General features: G+C 37.6%; 1 protein-coding gene across 1 annotated transcript in view; it reads left to right on the top strand.

Annotated features, from left to right (window-relative positions):
* Positions 1 to 20,927, top strand: part of LOC102875920 (androgen receptor-like) — a 699,071-nt gene that overhangs the window by 664,786 nt on the left and 13,358 nt on the right. Inside the window, exons 4-5 of the mRNA XM_006901989.1 lie at positions 2,468 to 2,755; positions 15,579 to 15,723. Coding sequence (XP_006902051.1) covers positions 2,468 to 2,755; positions 15,579 to 15,723 — 433 coding nt within the window. The remainder of the gene's footprint in view (positions 1 to 2,467; positions 2,756 to 15,578; positions 15,724 to 20,927) is intronic.

Genomic DNA, 20,927 nt, shown 5'->3' with positions numbered 1-20,927 from the left:
AAGCAAAATACTACAATGAAATGTGCTAGGAGCTAGAGTCAGAAAATCAAAAGGGCCGAACTCGCTCAGCATTTCTTAAGCTCAAGGAACTGAAGAGAAAATTCATGCCTCGAGTTGCAATACTTAAAGATGCTTTGGGCAGAATATTGAGTGATCTTGTAAGTATTAAAAGAAGATGGAGAATATACAGAGTCATTATACCAAAAGGGATTGGCAGACACAGAAGAATTTAATGAAACAACATGTGAGTAAGAGCCTACGGTGATGCAGGAAGAAGTTCAGACTGTTTTGAAAGTATTGGCTAAGAATAAGACCCCAGGAATTTGATTTTATTTTATTGTATTTTAGTTTTTATTTTATTTTATTATTTTTGTGTATTTGTGTACTGTCAAATCAGATCTGACTGGTACAGGAGAAGATTGCCCCTCCTTCTCCCACAGACCATCTGGTGGATTCAAACCGCGTGCCTCTGGGATTCCAGTACAGCTTCTTCATTGGCATATTTCAACTAACAGATGCTGCCTTAGATGTGCTCACCAAGTTGTGCCAAGAAATCTGGAGAACAATCACTGGGCCCACTGACTAGAAGAGATCTATATTTGTTCCCATTCCAAAGAAAGTTGACCCCACAGAGTGTGGAAATTATTGAACAGTATCATTACTATCACATGCAAGCAAGATTCTGCCAAAGATTATGCAAAAATGACTGGAACGGGACATCAACAAATAACTACCAGAAGTGCAGGCTGGCTTTAGACGGGGTCATGGTACTAGAGCTATTGTAGCTAATGTTAGATGGACCTTGGCTGAAAGCAAGGAGTACCAGAGGAATGTATATCTGTGTTTCATTGATTATGCAAAGGTGTTTGACTGTGTGGATCATAACAAACTGTGGCTAACTCTGAGAAGAATGGGAATCCCAGAACACTTGATTGTGCTAATGTGAAACGTATACTTGGACCAGGAGGCAGTCGTCAGAACAAAGCAGGTGAACACTGCATGGTTCAAAATTGGGAAGGGTATATGCCAGGGCTGTATCCTGTCTCCATACCTTTCCAATCTATATGCAGAACAGATGATCTGAGAGGATCTCTATGAGGACGAATGTGTTATCAGGATTGGAGGAAGAATCATCAACAATCTGTGTTATGCAGATGACACAACCCAGCTGGCTAAAACTGAGGAGGACCTGAAGCGCTTGCTGTGGAAGGTCAGGGACTGCAGTCTTCAGTATGGATTGAGGCTTAATATCAAGAAAACAAGGATTCTTACCACTGGCCCGATTGGCAGCATCATAATGGATGGTGGCGAGATTGAGATTGTTCACAGTTTTGGTTTACTTGGCTCTGCAGTTAACATTCTTGACACCAGCAGCCAGGAAATTAAAAGACGTATTGTGAAGGGAAAGTCTGTGGTTAGAAACCTCTCTAAAGTGCTGAAGTGGAACGATGTCAGTCTGGAGACTAAGGTGCACCTGATAGCATGCCATGGTCTTTGCAATCACTTGCCATGCATCAGAGAGCTGGACAATGACTAGGGATGATAGAAGGAGAATTGATACCTTTGAACTGTGGTATTGGAGAAGAGTGTTGAATATACCATGGACTGCTAAGAGAACGAACAGGTTTGTTTGTCCTGGAGATGGTGAAGCTGGGCTGCTCCTTGGAGGCAAGGATTCTGAAGCTTCATCTGACATATTTTGGACATATTGCAAGGAGGGACCAGTCCTTGGAGAGAGATGCCATGCTTGAGAGGGAGGAGGGACAGCGCAGGAGAGGAAGACCCTCGATGAGATGGATTGATTCAGTGACTGGGGTAATGGGGGTAGGTGTGTTGGAGATGGTGAGATTGGCACAGGATAGGGTGGAGTTTAGCACTGTTGTACCTAGGGTTTCTATGAATTGCAGGTGACTCGATGGCACATAACAACAACAACAACATTAGTGTTTAAATAGAGCATTTATCTTTAAGGAAAGGAGTGCTGGTGGTCTAGTGGCAAGAAGCTACACTGTAGTACTAAAGCCTGCAGTTCAAGTCCAAAGCTGCTCAGTGGGAAAAGGATGGGCCATCTCCTCCTGAGATGTTAATTGCCTCTGAAAACCCTCTGAAGCTATGGGTCTATTCAGACTTGATGGTACACAATAACAACAAACATCCTTAAAGAAGTTGGTCTGTGGATAGAGAAAATTCATATACTCTTATTTTCTTGAGTTCTGGTGGCCTACTGGTAAGGAATTTCACTGTCAACCCAAAGGCACTCACTTTGAATCTAACAGGATCTCCACAAGAGAAATATGGGTAATCAACTCCAATGTGCCTTACTCCCTCTGAAGGGTGAGTTATGAATAAGTAGACTCAACAGTATACAACAACAACTTGTTAGTTTAGACAATTTTCATAACAGGGTGGCTATACTATGTGTTTTGGTCTCTGATACTAAATGCAGGTTTCTTTTTCTTCCCAACAGCTCGGAAACTGAAGAAACTTGGTAACCTGAAACTACAGGAGGAAGGAGAGGCCTCCAATGCCACCAGCCCCACAGAGGAGTCAACTCAAAAGCTGACAGTGTCACACGTCAAAGGCTATGAGTGTCAGCCTATTTTTCTGAATGTTTTGGAAGCCATTGAGCCAGGTGTTGTGTGTGCTGGACATGACAACAACCAGCCTGACTCCTTTGCAGCCTTGCTTTCTAGCCTCAATGAATTGGGCGAGAGACAGCTTGTACATGTAGTCAAGTGGGCCAAGGCCTTACCAGGTAAGGAAGGCAAAAGTGGATACGTGGTATAAGGGAGACTATATTTAGGGAGTATTACTATAGACCAGGCATCATGGCAATATTTTTCTATATATTTACTCTTATAATCCTACTGTAATTGTAAAGAAGAAATATTGATATCATACTCATTTGACCTGTAAAGAAAATGAGATCATATGTCCCTTAGAAAAGGTCAGCAATTTTCCTTATGATCACAAAGACATCTCATATCTATTTCTTAGGATTCTATTTTACATGTGTACATACAAACCTCAGAGATAGTCTTGAGTGATTGTCATTCTATTATCAGCATTACCTACAATGTCCACACCAGGGGCACTTTAATAATGAGGCATAATATAAATACTATGTATTTGGGAGTCAGAACACTTAGGTTTTAATCTTAGCTTTCCATTACCTCATTGTGTAATCTCTGAGCAGACACCTTCCCATTATGGATCTAAGTTTCTCCACTTGTATATTGCGTGAAGAGATTGATATGGGATATATAGATGACATAGATATAAATATATAGATATAGAGATAGATAGATAGATAGATAGATAGATAGATAGATAGATAGATAGATGATAGATGGTTGATAGATACACTACATAAGGTTTGGAATAAATTTATGTTTTTTAAATTTTGCTTCAGAGAACTTTTCAAAGTCATTGTTGGGAGAGTCAATTCAAAACTAACCCTCTGTTGGATTGCTGAGGCTGTAAATTTCACAGAATGAGACTGGCATGGATTCATACCTCCAGAGAGGTGTGGCTTTTGTATTAGCAGTCCAACTCCCTAAGGGCCATGCCACTACCGGTTCCCTAAAGAACTCTTGTTATTAAGTACCATCGCCTCAGAACCAACCCATAACTGACCCTCCAGTGGGTTTTCAGAGGCAGTAAATGACAGTAAATCATCCTTCTCCCGCAGAGCAGCTAGTGGATTTCAACCACATGCCTTTGGAATTGCAGCACAGCTTTTTGACACTAGGCTACCTCTTTAAAACCCCTTAGTAGATAGTGAGAAGAAAGGTTAGGTAATAGCAAAGGAATTGTTGTTCCTTTTGTATACCATTGAGTCAGCTTCTACTTGCAGTAACCTTATAAAACAGAGTAGAAGTGAGAATAGGGTTTCTTAAGCTGCAGTCTTTATCACTAGGTCTTTCCTCTGCAAGCCTTCTGGTAAGTTAACTGGCAAAATTTCCATTAGCAAATTAATCATTAATTATTAATCATTAACAGGGTTTCTTTTAGTGAAAGAATTAACAAGTATTTATCTAACACCTGCTTGCATACCTCCAGTGATAAAGAACTCATTTTCTCTTTAGACCATTGATTTTTAAAACAATTTTGATTGTTGAAATACTAATGCTTGAAAAAGCCTCCTGTAAGTTCTATTCAGTGACTCACAAACTGTCCTTTAGCAGACTTCTTTTCTTTCAGAAGCACTGTATGTAGCTAAAACTAAGTGTTAGTGTTGGATTTATAGTGAGAGTGTGTAACTAGACCTCACTGATTCCGTTTTTTTTCTCACCAATCCAAGGAATTACTTAGCCCTCATCTTGCAGACCCTTAAGTTTTCATAGAACCCAATTCGAAAACCAAAGACACATAGGATCTTTAAGGGCTCTCCTAATTCTAAAATTTCATTCTTCAGAAGTTCTTTTGACATATCAACAATCACATCTCATGTTGTGGACTCAAAGACTTCCTTCTATACTGTCTTCTACTAATAACTATCATTCTTATGTATAGTAAGAAGAGCAGTTACATATGTATATTCTGATTATCTGTGTAAGAATCCTGTAAAGTATGGGTTCTTTCTTTGTTTTACAAATGAAGATACTAAATTTTTGAGAAATTATGTGATAACATCAGGGTCAACTTGAGTTCAAATGCCCTCCCAACTCCATCACTTCTTCTTTTAACTCTTAAGGATTCAGCTCTTAACTGTAACATCTGCAGTTCAAACCCACCATCCCTTCTACAGGAGAAAGATGAAAAGTCTCTTCCTATAAGAATTTACAGCTTCAGAAACCTGATAGAGGCCAACTATAAGTCAGATTTGACTCAATAGCAGTGAGTGAGTGGACTGTAGTTTAGAAATATCTCTGCAATTCTATATCCAAGCTTGACAATGAGGATTCAAGGCCTCTTACAAGGCCATTTAGGTCATGTTGAATTTTCTACCTTTGAAGACGTTGTATTTTGGCCATGAATCTCCTACTTTGTCTTTCCAGCCCACAAAGTCTGATCACAGTCATCAAATCTTTCACAACCTTTTCTCAGTTTAGGAAGCTGAGGTAAATGAGTCAATTGTGGGATGATGCCCAAGGACACTAGTTCCTTATGCACTGTGCCAAAACAGAGGGTTCTCATACAGAGGAAAAAAAGCAGAAAAGAAAAAAGTTTATTTCATTCTTATCCCTTACTCAGTTGGATGTTTTTGTGTCTTGTTCATGATAGACTTTCTGTTTAATCTTTCCAAGCACTTTTCATACATCTAACCTGTCAAATCTTGTAGGTTACAGAGTCTTTTCACATGTATATGATTCCAAATAATCCTCACAGTAGGAGTACCTAGATAGTGTAAAGAAATAGCTGCTGTACTGGACTACTAACCAAAAGCTTCCTTATTTGAGTTTACTCAGAGGAAAGGTTCAACAATCTACTTCCAACATATGAGGCATTTAAGACCCTATGGGGGTTGCCCTAAGTTACCACCAAATTAAAGGGGCAACTGATAGCTTGTTATAGTCCCACAGTCTCATGAATCATGTTGTTTCTAGATGCTATCGAGTAAATTCTAACTCATAGCAACCCCAAACACAAGAGAAAGAATTCCTGCTCAATTCTGTGCTGGCCAGACAGGTTCTGTTGTGCTTAACCCAATTGTTGCAATCACTGTGTAAATCCATTTTATGGAGAGTTTTCTTCCCTTTTTCTTAAAAGTGCTTTTCCAAGCATGTTGCCCTTCTCCAGTGACTGGCCTCTCCTAGAATACTTCCATTCCACAATTCCACACATCAAGACTCAGAGAGTTAACTTACTCCACTTGCTACTTGCAAGTGGAGCCAGAACATAAATTCAAACTCTCTCATTTCCTATTAACAAGTGTTCTTGACAATAAGCTAATTTAAATTACTAAGGCATAATCTATACAGCTATCACCATTTTTTCTCAGCTCAATCCCCAAGAATGAAGTATTCTCTTCACTTTAATAAGTTCCCAGTGAATTTAACTAAAGAAATAATCTGTGCCTTCAATTATTTAAAAGAATAGAGCCTCTTCAAAAGCGGACCATCATAGTCCTAGAACCGTTCTTCATATAAGGAGTTCTGGAGGTAGTAGGTTAGACTTTGGCCTGGCAACGGAATATCAGAAGTCTGAACTTACTGACAGTTCTGTTCAAGAAAGATAAGGCAGTCTTCTGTCCTATATTCTGAGTCAGACTCAACAGAAGAGAATTTGGAGTTATTAATATAATTACTTAACAGTTAGGTTTGTTTATTTAATAGATTGAGTCTCTGTTTTCTGTGTAGAATTATGCTAGGAATAAAATCAGACGGTGATGATACATGGAAATTGCATAGAAGAGTACCTGGCACAATAATTGATAACTACCAAACATGAGGTGATGAACACAGCATTTTTTAAATAAAATTCAGCTACTTTGGAGTTCTAGCGCTACAATAATTATATAAACTCGAGCAAGTCACATGGCTTCTCAGTTTTTCAGTTTCTGTTTTCTGTACATATGGTAGAGGTTCAACCTTGCTAATTACTATCCAAATTATAAATTATGTATAAAGAACATGTAGTATAGAAGCTGCAACATAAAAGTGCTCTGTAAATGATGACTCATTATTATGAAAATTGAATGCTAAATCAAAGCTTTGAGTTGTTGTTATGTGCCATCGAGTTGCTTGTGACTCATAGTGACCCTATGTACAACAGCTCTAAACTCTGCTCTGTTCTGTGCCGATCTCATTATATCCGACACACTAATCCTGATTGCCCCAGTCACCAAATCAATCCATCACCCAGAGGGCCTTCCCCTCCTGAGCCTGGCCTCCACCCTTCCAAGCATGCTGTCCTTCTCCAAGGACAGGTCTCTCCTTACAACATGACCAAAGTATGTCAGACGAAGCCTCAGAATCCTTGCCTCCAAGGAGCAGCCCAGTTTAACCCTCTTCAGGGTGAATCTGTTTTGTTTTGTTTTGTTTTTTTCTTAGCAGTCCATGGTACACGCAACACTCTTCTCCAACACCAAAGCTCAAAAGCATCAATTCTCCTTCTATCCTCCCTGGTCATTATCCAACTCTCTGACGCATAACAAATGATTGCAAAGACCATGGCCTGTACCAGACGCACCTTAGTCTCCAGAGATACACCGCTGCTCTTCAGTACTTTAGAGAGGTCCCTAACAGCAGACTTTCCCATCGCAATACGTTTTTTTTATTTCCTGGCTGCTGGTCCCAAGAGTGTTGATTGTGCAGCCAAGTTGACTAAAGCTGTGAACATTCTCAATCGCGTCACCATTCATCCTGATGCTGCCAATTGGTCCAGTGGTGAGAATCTTTGTCTTCTTGACATTGAGCCTCAATCCATATTGAGCACTGCAGTCGTTAGTACTAATAATGTCTAGAAACTCGTGCATGCCTCCCAATGTCAAATCATCTTTTTTGAAGATCTTGTCTGGTAGGTGCACTAAGGCAAGTATTTTCCACACTGGGGTTTTGGGGCCTTTTCTTACACACTAGACCTGGAACTACAGACTTGCACTGTTAATTGCTGAAAATGATGTTAATTAGATTCTCATGAGAAAATAATCATTGTCTCTGCTTCCTAACATGTTAGATACATTTCAAAACTTGAGAATGATTTCTGTTTCTCAAAACAGCCCAACGTGGTGCCAAATATATAGTGAGTTGAGTTTATACCTAAAAGAATATGTAGTCTGGAGTTATTGCTTAGAACAAAGACACCAAAGAACAGACTTGGGTATCATGATCAAATGAAACATATAGCAAAATTAACCTGCTGGTGTAAGTACAATATTTAGTCTTGAATACCAAACTGTTCTCATAAGGATCGTTAACGATCATTACATACAAATTGTTTTCCCTTTTATCTCTCCTCTTTGTTGTTTCTCTGGCATATTTGTGAAGAAAAAAATCCACAACACATCACTAATGACTGCCTCAGTGATATTTGTACATTTTAATGATCATTTTCTTCTGTAGCCTCCCTCATATTTACATACTGCAATAAGAGAAATGTCCATCAGTTAGGGTTTTTCCTTGACAGCCTCCCCTACTAACTCCTATCCAAGAGGTTAAAGATTTAAACTCCCTGCCTTCTTTCCCATGTTGTTGTTATTAGGTGCCATCAAATCTACTACAATTTATAGCAACCATATGAACAAACTCATGATCTCGGATGTGCTTTAATCCATTGTTACATTGATTGTGTCAATACATCTTGTTGGAGTCTTCCTTTCTTTGACTCTGTATTTCCTCCACTATGATGCCTTTTTCCAAGGACTGTCCCCTCCTGACATGTCCAGTATGGGTGAGAAGACGTCTCACCATCCTTGCCTGTAATGAACACTCTTGTTCTTTTACCAATCCATGAGATATTCAGTACACTTTTCTAACACCACAACTCAAAAGCATTGATTCTTTTTCTGTCATCCTTATTCACTGGCCAACTTTGAGCTGGATAGGAAGTAATTGAAACAGCTATGGCTTGGAATAGGCTTACTTTAGTCTTTAAATAACATCCTTGCTAAATGTTCTGCAAAGAGAACATTGAAGAAGTTCTTGAAGAGGTCATTTAAAACAGATTTTTCCCAATGCAGCATGTCTTTTGAGGTCTTGACCACTGTTATCTTAGGTGTTGATCATGAATCCAAGTAAAAATCTTAAACAAATCCACTCTTTTACCTCACCTATCATAATTTTACTTATTGGTCTAGAAGTGAGGATTTTTTTGTTTTTTATATATCCTTGATCTTTTCTTCTTTTCTATATTTGAGAGTGGCTTGTCCCAGATATTCTGTGCTACAGAAAGACATAGGCAAGAAATAATTTGGGGCCTGATAATGTGAACAGACTGTCATCTTGCCAATGCAACCAAGCAATGTGTTATGTGATATGATAAGGTCACATTAAAAATGGACTTTAAAACTTCTAATATCTGGGAGACTTGAAACCTAAAAGAAAATAGAAGGGAGGGAAAAGATCTGTGAGTGGTCAGGGATGAATTATCGAACAATATCTGGATAGTATAGTCTTGAGGCCTGACCTTATAGACCTTATAAACTAATTGTGACCTTATTATAAAGTCTTTGAATTGTAACTAGAGAAGAAGATAAAAACACCAGAAATCTAGTCTTAACTTTGTCACATGCAGACTATATAGCCTTGGCCAAGTCAGTTAATTTCTGTGGCCCTCAGCTTCTTTGTTGCTAAAGTGCTATATTTACTATAATTCGAGGTTATAGTGAGAGTAAAATAGGGTTATGAACAAGTAAAGTGTAAAAAATGTTATCTAAACAGATATTGAGAATAATGAGAATTCCTGAACACTACTTGTTCTTGCAAAACCTGTGTATATGCGAAGAAATTGTCATCAAACAGAGCATGATTTAAAATCAGGGAAGATGTGCATCAGGATTGTGTCATTTTTTGATACCTTTTCAACCTGTATGCTGAGAAAATAATTTAACAAGCTGGACTATCTAAAGAAAAAAAACATGACATGAGTATTTGAGGAAATTGAGCAACTTACATTATGCAGATGACACATCCTTGCTCTCAGAAAGAGAAGATAGCATTGATTAATGAACCCTTCTAAAGATTAAGTACCTGTGTGCATCAAAAACATTTTCCAACAGGTTGAAAATAAAACCTACTGACAGGAGAAAAAAAATATTCACAATGTCATCTCAGACAAGGGTCTCATAATGAAAGTTTACAGAATACTCCATAGCCTCTTCAAGAAAAAGACTAATAATATAATTACCAAATGGGCAGAAGATATGAAAAGACTTTTCACAGAGGAAAACACTGGCCAAAAGACACATGAAGAAATGCTAAAAAATCACTAACAATAAGAAAGGTTCAATTCAAAACCACAATGATATCTCAACCCAATACCAGTGTCCAACTTTGGCAGGTCAGCAAGCAAGAAATGCTGGAGAGGATGTGGAGAGATTGGAATTTTCACACATTTTTGGTGGGATTGTAAAATGGTACAACCACTCTGGAAAGTGTTTTCTTTTTCATTAAAAAGCAGAACACAGAGATTCCTTATGACCCAGCTATTCTACTGGTAGCAATATATCCCAAACAAAACAAAAGTGAGGTATACGTGGAGATTTGTAAAACAACAACACTGATATTCATAGCAGTGTTATTTACAATAGTAAGAACATGGAATCAGCCCAAATATGCATCATCAAATGACTGAATAGAGAAATTGTGGTACATTCTGCGGGGCTTGCTGACTTTCGGATTAGCTCTGGGGTGCCCGGTGCAGTCATTCTGGGACCGCCCTGCTGCCATGATGGAATACGATGCAGAACTCAGGAGCAACAATTTTGAAAAATATTATATAACATGGAAGTCTTATAAGGACAAATATTACCTAAGACCATTATAGTGAAAACAGATGGATAACCAGTAACATGTTTATGAATAACCCAAGAGGGAAGGTAAGGAAGGGGTCAAGGGTCTGAGAGTGGGTAGGGGGAATCACGGGGTCACAGAGTTTGATGAGTAGAGGGAGAGGGCAAAAGAATTAGGAAAGAGTCAGGGAGGGTTTGAAAAGATGGAGTAATAGTGGGCATAGATCAATGGTGATTAACTTTATAAGACACAATGTATGGAAATTATCATAAAAAACACAATGTGAATGGAAAAAATTAGAAAGCTAATCACAAAATTAATTATAAAATAAATAAAAATGGATCTTCTTTTTAAAAAAAGAAAGAAAACTTGAAACCTTTACTGAAGATCAAAAACTAAGACTACAGTCTTCAATATGGATTACATCTCAACATCAAGAAAACAAAAATTCCACCAATGGACCAATATGACAGATGGAAAGAAGGTTGAAGTTGTCAATTATTTCATTTTATTTGGCTCCACAAAAAAACACTCATGAGAGGAGCAGTGAATAAATCAAATGGCAAGTTGCACTATGCAAATATACTATCAAGGACCTCTTTGAAGGGCTAAAAATTTATGAATATCAATTTAAAGAATAGAGGATATCAGTGTGCCTGATCCAAGTCATGGCATTTCAAATTGTTTTCTATATATGTATAAGTTGGAAAGGAATAACATGCTTAGAAAGTGATTGTCATAGTGACTTCAGCAATGATCCGCATAGTGACATATGGAAAAGCAATGGAGCAGAAACACACTGACATATCTTGACATAGAGACGGCAGTAATGGGCTCAAGTGTCAGAGAGGATGAGGATGGTACAGGATAGGACAGGGTTCAGATCTGTTGTTCATAGAGTCCCTATGAGTCATACTTGACTTGATGTCACTTAACAACCCAAACAGCAAAGTGCTTACTACAATGCCTTTATTTAGTGCTTATTCAAGTAAGTGCTTACTCAAATGCACTCTCTTAATTACTCATTGTCAAATTAGGATTGAATCACAGCTGACCTGCCAATTGGCTTTTGGAAGGCTATAATTCTCCTAAGTAACCACTGGTGAACTTCAAAAAGAAAGAATTAGCCTTCGGATTAGTAGAACAACTCCTTATGGACTATGCCACAGAGCTCCTATACTACGTGTAGTACGTACGGCTGTTGTTATCATGTGTCATCAAGTTGCCTGCAAATCAAAGCAACTCTGTATACAATAGCTCTGAACCCTACCCTATCCAGAGCCAGTCTCACTGACTCCGACACACTCAAATCCATTACTCCAGTTAAGAATGTATTATTCCTATTTTCAAAAAGCTATAAATCTTAAGGGGTAGACTATTCTGAGTGGATAGAGAAAATGGAATGCTGTGTAATGAGTATATTTAGGCCCTAAAGTGCAACCTGTAAGAATCATTATGTCTTCTTGAATGAGTAGGAAAAATCTTTGTAAGTGTATATGTTATCAGATGGAAAGTGTAGCGAAGGGGAATAAGCATTCTAGGCAAAGGCAACTGCCTATTTAGGGATAAAGAGGCATGTGAAAGCATGAAGTATTCTTCGAACACAATTCTTCAGAATAACTTTCTGTTGTTGGGTGCCATTACTTCCAGTACTTGGTAATTCTTCATGACAGAGTAGAACTTCTCCCACAGGATTTCCTAACTATAATCTTTCTGCACACCACCTTCAGGCTCCTTTTTTCTTCTGCCCCATTCCTTCTTGTTTCTTCACAATATTACACTTCTTTTCTATTCTCTACTCAAGAAGCTTCTTGCATTTACTAGTTTCCTACCATTCTACTGCCATTATCATACTGGCAAAGGACTATAAAAAAAGAGAATAATAAAACGATGTTTGTTTATGTTTCATTTAGTATACATTGACATTTGACCGTGAGAATTGTAACAAATTGTGGATAATATTGTGAAATTAGCAAAATAAAATAGCAGGAAAATTTCAGAACACTTAGCTGTACTCATGCATATATTGTTCATAGACCAAAAAGCAGTCAGGAAAAGTGTGTATCAGCTTTGCATCCTTTCACCACATCCATTCAATTTGTAACTAAACAAATAATCTAAGAAACTGAACTGTATGAAGAAGAAGAAATCATCAGGATTGAAGGAAAATTAATCAACAACCTGCAACATACAAATGGAGTAACTGCTTTCAGAAAACAAAAACTTGAGGGGAGCTCTGGTGGCCTAGTGGCAAGGAGCTGCAACTACAATCACAGAGGCGAACGGTTCGAATCCACCAGATGCTCTGCCGAGTAAGGAGGGACAATCTCCTCCTGTACCAGTCAGATCTGATTTGATGGTACACGCACACAAAAATAATAAAATAAAATTTAAAAAAAAGAAAACAAAAACTTGAAGCACTTACTGAAGAAAATAAAACACTATAATCTTCAGTATAGATTGCACTTCAATATAAAGAAAACAAAAAAAATCCTACAGCAATAAACATCATCATCATCATAAATGAAGAAAAGATTGCAATTGTCAAGGATTTCATCTTACTTGGATTCATAATCAACTCCCATGGAAGTAATGAAATTAAACAACATATTGTATTGGATAAATCTGCTGCCAAGACCACTGTAAAATACTAGAGGAAAGATGTCACTTTGGGGACTAAGGCGCTCCTGGCTCAAGCTGTGGTATTTTCAATTACCTAATATTTTTGTAAAATACTGAAAAAATGAATAAGGAAAACCAAATCACTGATGTTGTTGAATTGTGGTTTTAGTGAAGACTATTGAAAATTCTAGGATTGCCAAGTGAACAAATAAATCTTTATTAGAAAAGATGCAGCCAAAATGGTCCTTAGAAGAGAGAATGATGAGACTTTGTCATGCATAAACATGTCCAGACATGTTATAAGAAGGAGTCAGTCTCTGTAGAAAGACATAATGTCTGTTAAAGTAGAGGGTCAATGCAAAAAGGAATACCCTCAATGAGACAGAGTGATACAGGGGCTATAACAATATGCTTAAGAGTAAGGGAGCATGTAAGAGTGGCACAGGATCACACAATGTCTAGTTTTGTTGTACAGAGTGTTACTATACATTACTTACTTGATGACTCCTAAAATAACAAAACAAAAATATTTAAATTTTAGCCTGACTGCACAATTGAATTCTTAATCAACATGTTAGACTTTGAGAGCTTATAGGAATGGATCTCATATTGGTCACTGCACAACTTAGATATTAAATTACAAGTTAATATTTAATGGTAAAGATTAATAACAAATACTCAAATATTCAAACTTTATATTTCATAAATAGTTCTTAAAATTTTACTTGTAATTATAATTTGTTGTTGTTAAGTGCCATCAAGTCGTAAATGACTCATAGTGACCCTATGAATGAAAGACCTGGACACTTGTATAACTTTAATCATTTCTCCAAGTTCGTAGAGTTTCCGGAGACAAGCTACTTTGGAAGTGGATGCCACTCCTGCTTCCAAGCTTGTTTTAATCAGGGAGCTCCACCAAACACTGTCCACCACTGGTAATCATTATCCCATTTGACACATAAGTGTCACAGCGTCTAGCATCACAGCAACCACGAGTTACCCTATACAGCAAACGGACAAACAAGTACTGTGCCACTTAGAAGAATGTTTGACAAAGAACAATTAAAACCAGGCCTGAGGGCCTCAGATTTAAATCACCGACCTTTGGCTTGGTAGTAGAACTTTCTATCCACTAGGCCAACAAAACCCTTTCATTGTTATTGTTTTTGTTGTTGCTAAGTGCCGTCAAGTCGTAGATGACTCATCGTGACCCTATGAATGAAAAACCTGAACATTTAGAGAGATAAATTTAAAAAGTAAATTATACCAATTTGTAGATAAAATTTTTTTCTCCATATTGCAAAAATGAGAGTATGTTGTTGACTGTGTGTAGATTTGAGAGAGTAAATATATTTTTGCTTAAAATATTCTGTGGTTGGGGGTAAGGAACTGCCTCTTTAGATTAACTTGTTTTCATTAATTGTTTCACTAACTGTTTTACATTCTTTGCATACTAGCTTTGGTGGCCCAATGGGTAAGCTTTGGGCTACTAACCAAAATGTTAAAGGTTTTAATCTATCAGTTGTTCTGGGGGAGAGGAGCAGAAAGAGTCAAAGAGAGGGATCATGTAGACAGTTTACAGAAGCTAGAGGTTGTTAAGTTGCCCATCCCATGTGTTGGTGTTGTTGCTGTTGTTTTTGTGTACCATTGAGTCAGAACCGACCCATAGCTGACCTCTAGCGGGTTTTCAGAGACAGTTAATTGCAGGGGAGGAGACTGCCCATCGTTCTCCTATGGAGCAGCTGGTGGCCTCGAACCACTTGCCTTCAGAATTTCAGCTCAACCTGATATGCAATCCCCTTCCAGATTTGTTGTTGTTGTTGTGTATCGTCAAGTCAGAACCAACCCATAACTGACTCTTCAGTTGGTTTTCAGAGATAGTAAATCGCATGGGAGGAGATTGCCCATCTTTCTTCTGCAGAGCAGCTGATGGGTTTTGAATCACATACCTTTGTTTTGGCAGCACAGGTCAAATAACAATGTAGCTAGTAAAAAGCTTTGTTAAAGTGAAATTGACATTTATATGGGAGAAATGATCAGTATAGTGTATTTTTTTTAAAAAAGATATACATAGTGATAAAAAGTATGGACTTTGGAGTCAGCTTGGCTTGGGAATTTGATCAATTACTACTTGTGTGATCTTGATTCCTTATCATCTCTCTGACTCAATTCACATCATTACAGAAAGGGGTTAATGATTGTACCTAAATTACCATATTTTGTGAGGATTATATAAATTAATGTAAGTAACATACTTAGGAAATAGTTTGTTGATTGTAAGCAGCCAATAAATGTCAGATTGTTATCTTCTTCCAACAGACAATGTCGTTTTTGGGTCCATCATTATCCCATATGAGCTTTATAATAGCAGCTCAGTGCAGTAGGGAGAGCAAGGGAGTTTTACCCACTTTTCAGATTGGTTTTTTTCTTCACTCCTTAGGAACTAACACTGATGGTCCCTAGACTTCTCAGAGGTGACCAAAGTGCCTAAAGTTTGCAGTCTAGATTTTCCTCAGTTTCTCAGTATCTAGTTTGATTAGAATTCCTTCTCTTCCTCTCTAGGCTTCCGTAACTTGCATGTGGATGATCAGATGGCAGTCATTCAGTATTCCTGGATGGGCCTTATGGTGTTTGCCATGGGCTGGCGGTCCTTCACCAATGTCAACTCTAGGATGCTATACTTCGCCCCAGACCTGGTTTTCAATGAGTAAGTGTTCCTTAGTCCATACTTCACATAAGTACAAAGTCTATCCAAGCTTACATGGTGGTGATTGAGGTAATAGGAGTGACAGGGAGAGGGGGAGAGCTGGGTTATTTTATATAACGGTGAAGTAATGGAAAGCTGAGCAAATCAGCCAATGTAAGATGACTTTGCTAAAGCTATAAAGTAAGTTGCTAGGAGGCATTCAGGGTGGTGGTTGATGGGGAGTGGTGAGGGTGAAAGTCTTGTTAAAAGTGTTCCTTTCCCAATGTTGTCATTTTGGTTCTGCTTCTCACTTGCATTGTAGTTTAACTCAGATATTTTAATTTTTTTAAAAAAAATTTGTTTGCTTACAAAGTTAGTATACATTGTGTTTTACACTATTCTTCATTCATATTGTGTTTTACACTATTCCTCATTCATACTGTATTTCATAAAATCATTATGCATTATGTTTTAGAAAATTAAACACCACTCAACCTTGTCCCCTTGTAAATTTCCTAAGCAACCTAGAGTAAGATCTGTGATTGTGAGGACTGATGATACTTCAATGCGTCATTTGTTAAACTGATGCCAGGTCTATGTTAAATATTTTCTATATATTATCTCAGTCATTCCTCATGACAATCTGATGTGATAGCAACTGTAACATTCGCTCTTTTTAAAACTGTGGTAAAATATACATAACAAAGTAAGCTTCATCTGAACAAGTCCTGCTTATATAATTCAGTGACATTGATATAATTTTGGCTCCTCACTTTTGAATGAGGAAAATGATGCTCAACGAAATGTATCAGCTTCCATAAGATCATACAGCTAATGTGTAGTGTTGCAGTTGGAATCTAACTCTAGGATACTGTTTCTAAGGAATTAGAAGAGCTGAATTTCTTTTTTAAAAAAATTATTTTTTTATTTTATGTTAGTGTGTGTGTGTGTGTGTGTGTGTGTGTACTGTCAAATAGGATTTTGACTGGTACAAAAGGAGATTGTTCCTCTTTCTCCAGCAGAGCATCTGGTGGATTCGAACCATGCCCCTCTGAGATGGCAGTGCAGCTTATTGCCACTAGGCCACCAGAGCTCACCAAGAGCTGAATTTTTAAAGTAGCATTACTAATGACACTGCAGCATACCTAGCTCTTATGGACTTTTGGAGCTTTGACTTTCAGTTCCACATTATTTTTCACATTTTTGAGATTTTTATTCAGTTCGCTACATACTGCCTTCACATGGTGAACAGATATCAATGTGGCCCTGCCTTAGGGTTTCAGGTTTGTCTCTGTGACTTTCTTTTCCAGATTTTTTCCAAAGATGTGGGGTACTCAGTTCAAGGGAGACAAGAATTACATCTTGATTAATATGTCTACAGCTCCTATCACAAGTCCTGATATGGAAGAGGAGCTCAGACAGTACTATTTTGTTCCCACTAAAGGGCTACTACACAGCTAGCCCCTATTTATTGAACCACTATTTTGTTTAAGCTGTGCTAGATACTTTGAAAATATCATCTCAGTAGATATTTATGTAAATCAAAGAAACTTGTTTTTTGTAGATAAAATATGTATGGGGAAAATATGACATGTTTTTATCAAAGGGAAAAATCAGGCTAAGCAAAACAATGCGATTCACTCAAGATCACACATTAATTTCATGTTGGAAACAAGATTCCAATATATATTTATGTAATTTCAAGGTCTTTCTACTGTCTCATGTTAGTAACTGGTGGGAAAGCGAAGTTCCATCAAGTTCTAACTGTGTGACCTTGGCCTAGTCATTTTTTATTTCTTTTAAACAGGTTTAACTAATAATTATCCTGCTGCTAGCTCTAGTTATTGTTCAGTAAGTAATCAAGGACACAGATTTTGGGATTACACTTTTCTGCTAAAAAAAAAGCCTCAGCTCTACTGTATCCCAAATCTATGTCCTAGGAGAAGACCCTAACTTCCCTGACCATTGTTTTCTTCATATATTAATAATACCAAATCCATTGTCTTGGAGTTGATTCTAACCTACTCATAGCAATACTATAGGACATAGAAGAAATATACCATAGAGTTTCCAAGACTGTAAAGATGGGTCATCTCTGCTCATGTGATTTATTGTCTCTGAAAATCTGCTGGAAAGTAAGTGATAATTTACTAATGACTCGAGAGTACACAACAACAACAATGATATCAGTAGGGAGCTCTGGTGGTATAGCCTATATAGAGTTGTGCTGCAAACCTAAAGGTAATGACTCTCCGGCAGTTTGAATCCACCAGCGACTCCGTGGGAGAAAAATGGGCAATCTTTTCCAATATGATTTTCAACCTATGAGTCAATTCCAACTCAACAGCAATGAGTTAGAATTTGAATACCTATAATCTCTGCATGTCTGCTGATAAAAGTCCCTCTATAACATTGTGGATAGAGCTGATCAAAAAACTCTTCTCATGGACTTTGACCTGTTCTTACCACAAAGATATCTTTGATCAAGGAAGGCATTGGCCATCCCTCCTTTCCATCCCTCTTAATAAGAAATAAGTTAAAACAAAATCTACAGTAAATGATTCCTTCTAATATCACAATACAACAAAACACAGAGTGAATGTCCCTAACTTCCCAAACTCATCCAATATTGGCAGCTAGAAGTTAAGAATAACCAGAGAAATGTGAATATAACATATTCTTTCGTTTCCAGGCTGTGGTGATGACCTTGCAAAGCTCCACTCTTTTTTTCCCCTCTGGTTATTTTTATTTCCCATCCATACTTTCCTGTGCCTTTGAATGATCAAGGCAACTGAACCATCTTCTCCAGAACCTTCAGGTTTTGAGGACTTGACAAGATTATTTTTAAAAGAAAATATTAATATTTACTGTCTCTAAGCTAGTATTTGGCACTCCATGTCTACTTTCTGGTCAGTCTCACTCACTTATTCAAAGGTGCCACAGGACTATCCATAAAGTCAAAAGTCTAGTGCCACTAACTCTCAAGTTCCTAAAATAACGGACATCTTTTCTTTCTTTTTTTGAATTTAAATTTATTATTAATTTCAGTAAAAATTTACAGAGACTTTGGATTTCCATTCATTCACTGTTGCACTTTTCTCCCCTCCCAACCCTCCCCCCTAGTACACTACCTTCTTGGAAAAGTAAAAGAAAAATTCTTTCATTGTTTTACAAACCCTCCCCCAGGTCCACTCCATCATGAAGCCATCTCTCTAGACTCCTGTCATGACAAAAATAGCTAATCACATATCCCTTTTAAACAGTTTTCTCCATCATCTGTTAAAAGGCAGTATACATTATAGAACCCATCTTTCTCGGTCACTCCCCAACCCCAAAGTCAGTCCTGTTTTACAACAGTGGCACCATGCAGTATTTATCCTTTTGTGACTGAGATAATTCACTTAGCATAATGTCCTCCAGGGTCACCCATTTTGAATAATATTGTATAAGTTCTTTGTTTTTCAGTGCAGCATAGTATTCCATTGTGTGACTATACCACAGCTTCTCTATCCATTTGTTTATGGATGGGCACTTAGGTTGTTTCCAACTCCTTGCTATTGTGAATAAAGCTGCAATAAACATGGATGTGTGTATATCTGCTTGAGTGTCAGTTATGGTCTCTTTGGGGTATTTTCCCAGTAGTGGAATTGCTGCGTCAAATGGTATCTCTATTTGCAACTTTTTAAGAAAACGCCATACTGCCTTCCACAGTGGTCGCACCATTTTACACTCCCACCAACAGTAAATAATGGTTCCAGTTTCTACACAACCTCGCCAGCATTTGTTACTTGCTGTTCTATTAAATTTTGGTATTTTGAATGGGGTGAGATGATATCTCATCGTTGTCTTAATTTGCATCTCTCTTAGAGCTAGGGATTTTGAACATTTCCTCATGTGCTTGTTAGCCATATTAATGTCTTCTTCGGTGAAGTGTCTGTTCATATCCTGTGCCCATTTTTCTACTGGATTATTTACCTTTATCTTGTTGTGGTGTTCAAGTATTTTATAAATTCTGGATATAAGTCCCTTATCTGCTATGTAATTTTCAAATACTTTTTCCCAGTTGGTGGCTTCCGTTTTTACCCTGTTGGAGAAGTTTTTAGATATGCATAGGGATTTGATTCTTAGAAGATCCCATTCATCTAATTTATTTTCTCCTGCTTGTAGATTTTTCAGGATACTTGGAAGACTGTTTAACTTGTGAAATAGGACTTCTAGCATTGTTCCTAGCTTTTCTTTAATGAAGTTTATAGTCCTTTGTTTTAGTCCTAGGTTCATGATACACCTTGAGTTGTTTTTTATATGGAGTGAGGTATGTGGATCTTGCTTGAGTCTTCTGCAGATATTTTTCCAGTTTTGCCAACACCATTTGTTAAAATGGCTGTTGTTTCCCCACTGAACTGATTTCATCTCCTTGTAAAAAAATCAGTTGACCATGGGTAGATGGGCTGATCTCCGGGTTCTCAATTCTATTCCATTGGTTCATGTGTCTGTTATTGTATCAGTAAGTACCATGCTGTCTTTACCACCACGGTAGTGTAGTAGGATTTGAAATCAGGGAGGGAGACACCACCTACTATGCTTCTGTTTTTAAGGAGTGCTTTGCTTATTCTGGGCTTCTTTTCATTCCAAATGAAACTGGGGATTGCCTCTTCCATCTCTTTGAAGAATGGGATTGATATTTGTGTTATGATTGCATTAAACGTGTAAATTGTCTTTGGTAGTATTGCTATTCTCACAATATTGAGTCTTCCTATCCACGAGCAAGGGATATTCTTCCAATTCTCCAGGCCTCTATTTGTTTCTTGTAGTAATGCTTTCTAATTTTCTTTGAGTAGTTTTTTTTTTCTTCTGGTTAGATTTACTCCGAAGTATTTAATTTTTCATTAGTTTTGTGAAGGGTATTGTTTTTCTTCGTTCCAGCTCTGTATTATCTTTGTCATTATAGAGAAATGCAACTGATTTTTGTATGTTGACCTTGTATCCTGCCACTTGTCCAATAGTTTTCTTGCTGAGTCTTTAGGGTTTTCTAGGTATACTATCATATCATCTGCTTGGAGAGATAATTTTACCTCCTCTTTGCCAATTTGGATACCTCTCATTCGCTTCTCTTGTCTTATTGCTATTGCTAAGATCATTCAGATATATGCACCAACAACCAGAGCCAAAGAAGAAAAAATAGATGATTTCTACCAACTTTTACAGTCGGAGATAGATCGAACATG

The sequence above is a fragment of the Elephantulus edwardii genome, unplaced genomic scaffold (assembly GCF_000299155.1).
Source record: "Elephantulus edwardii isolate Elephantulus edwardi_28Jun2011 unplaced genomic scaffold, EleEdw1.0 scaffold00355, whole genome shotgun sequence".
Classification (NCBI taxonomy): Eukaryota; Metazoa; Chordata; class Mammalia; order Macroscelidea; family Macroscelididae; genus Elephantulus; species Elephantulus edwardii.
The sequence above is the reverse complement of the archived record's forward strand: the minus strand, read 5'-3'. Positions and strand labels throughout refer to the sequence as shown.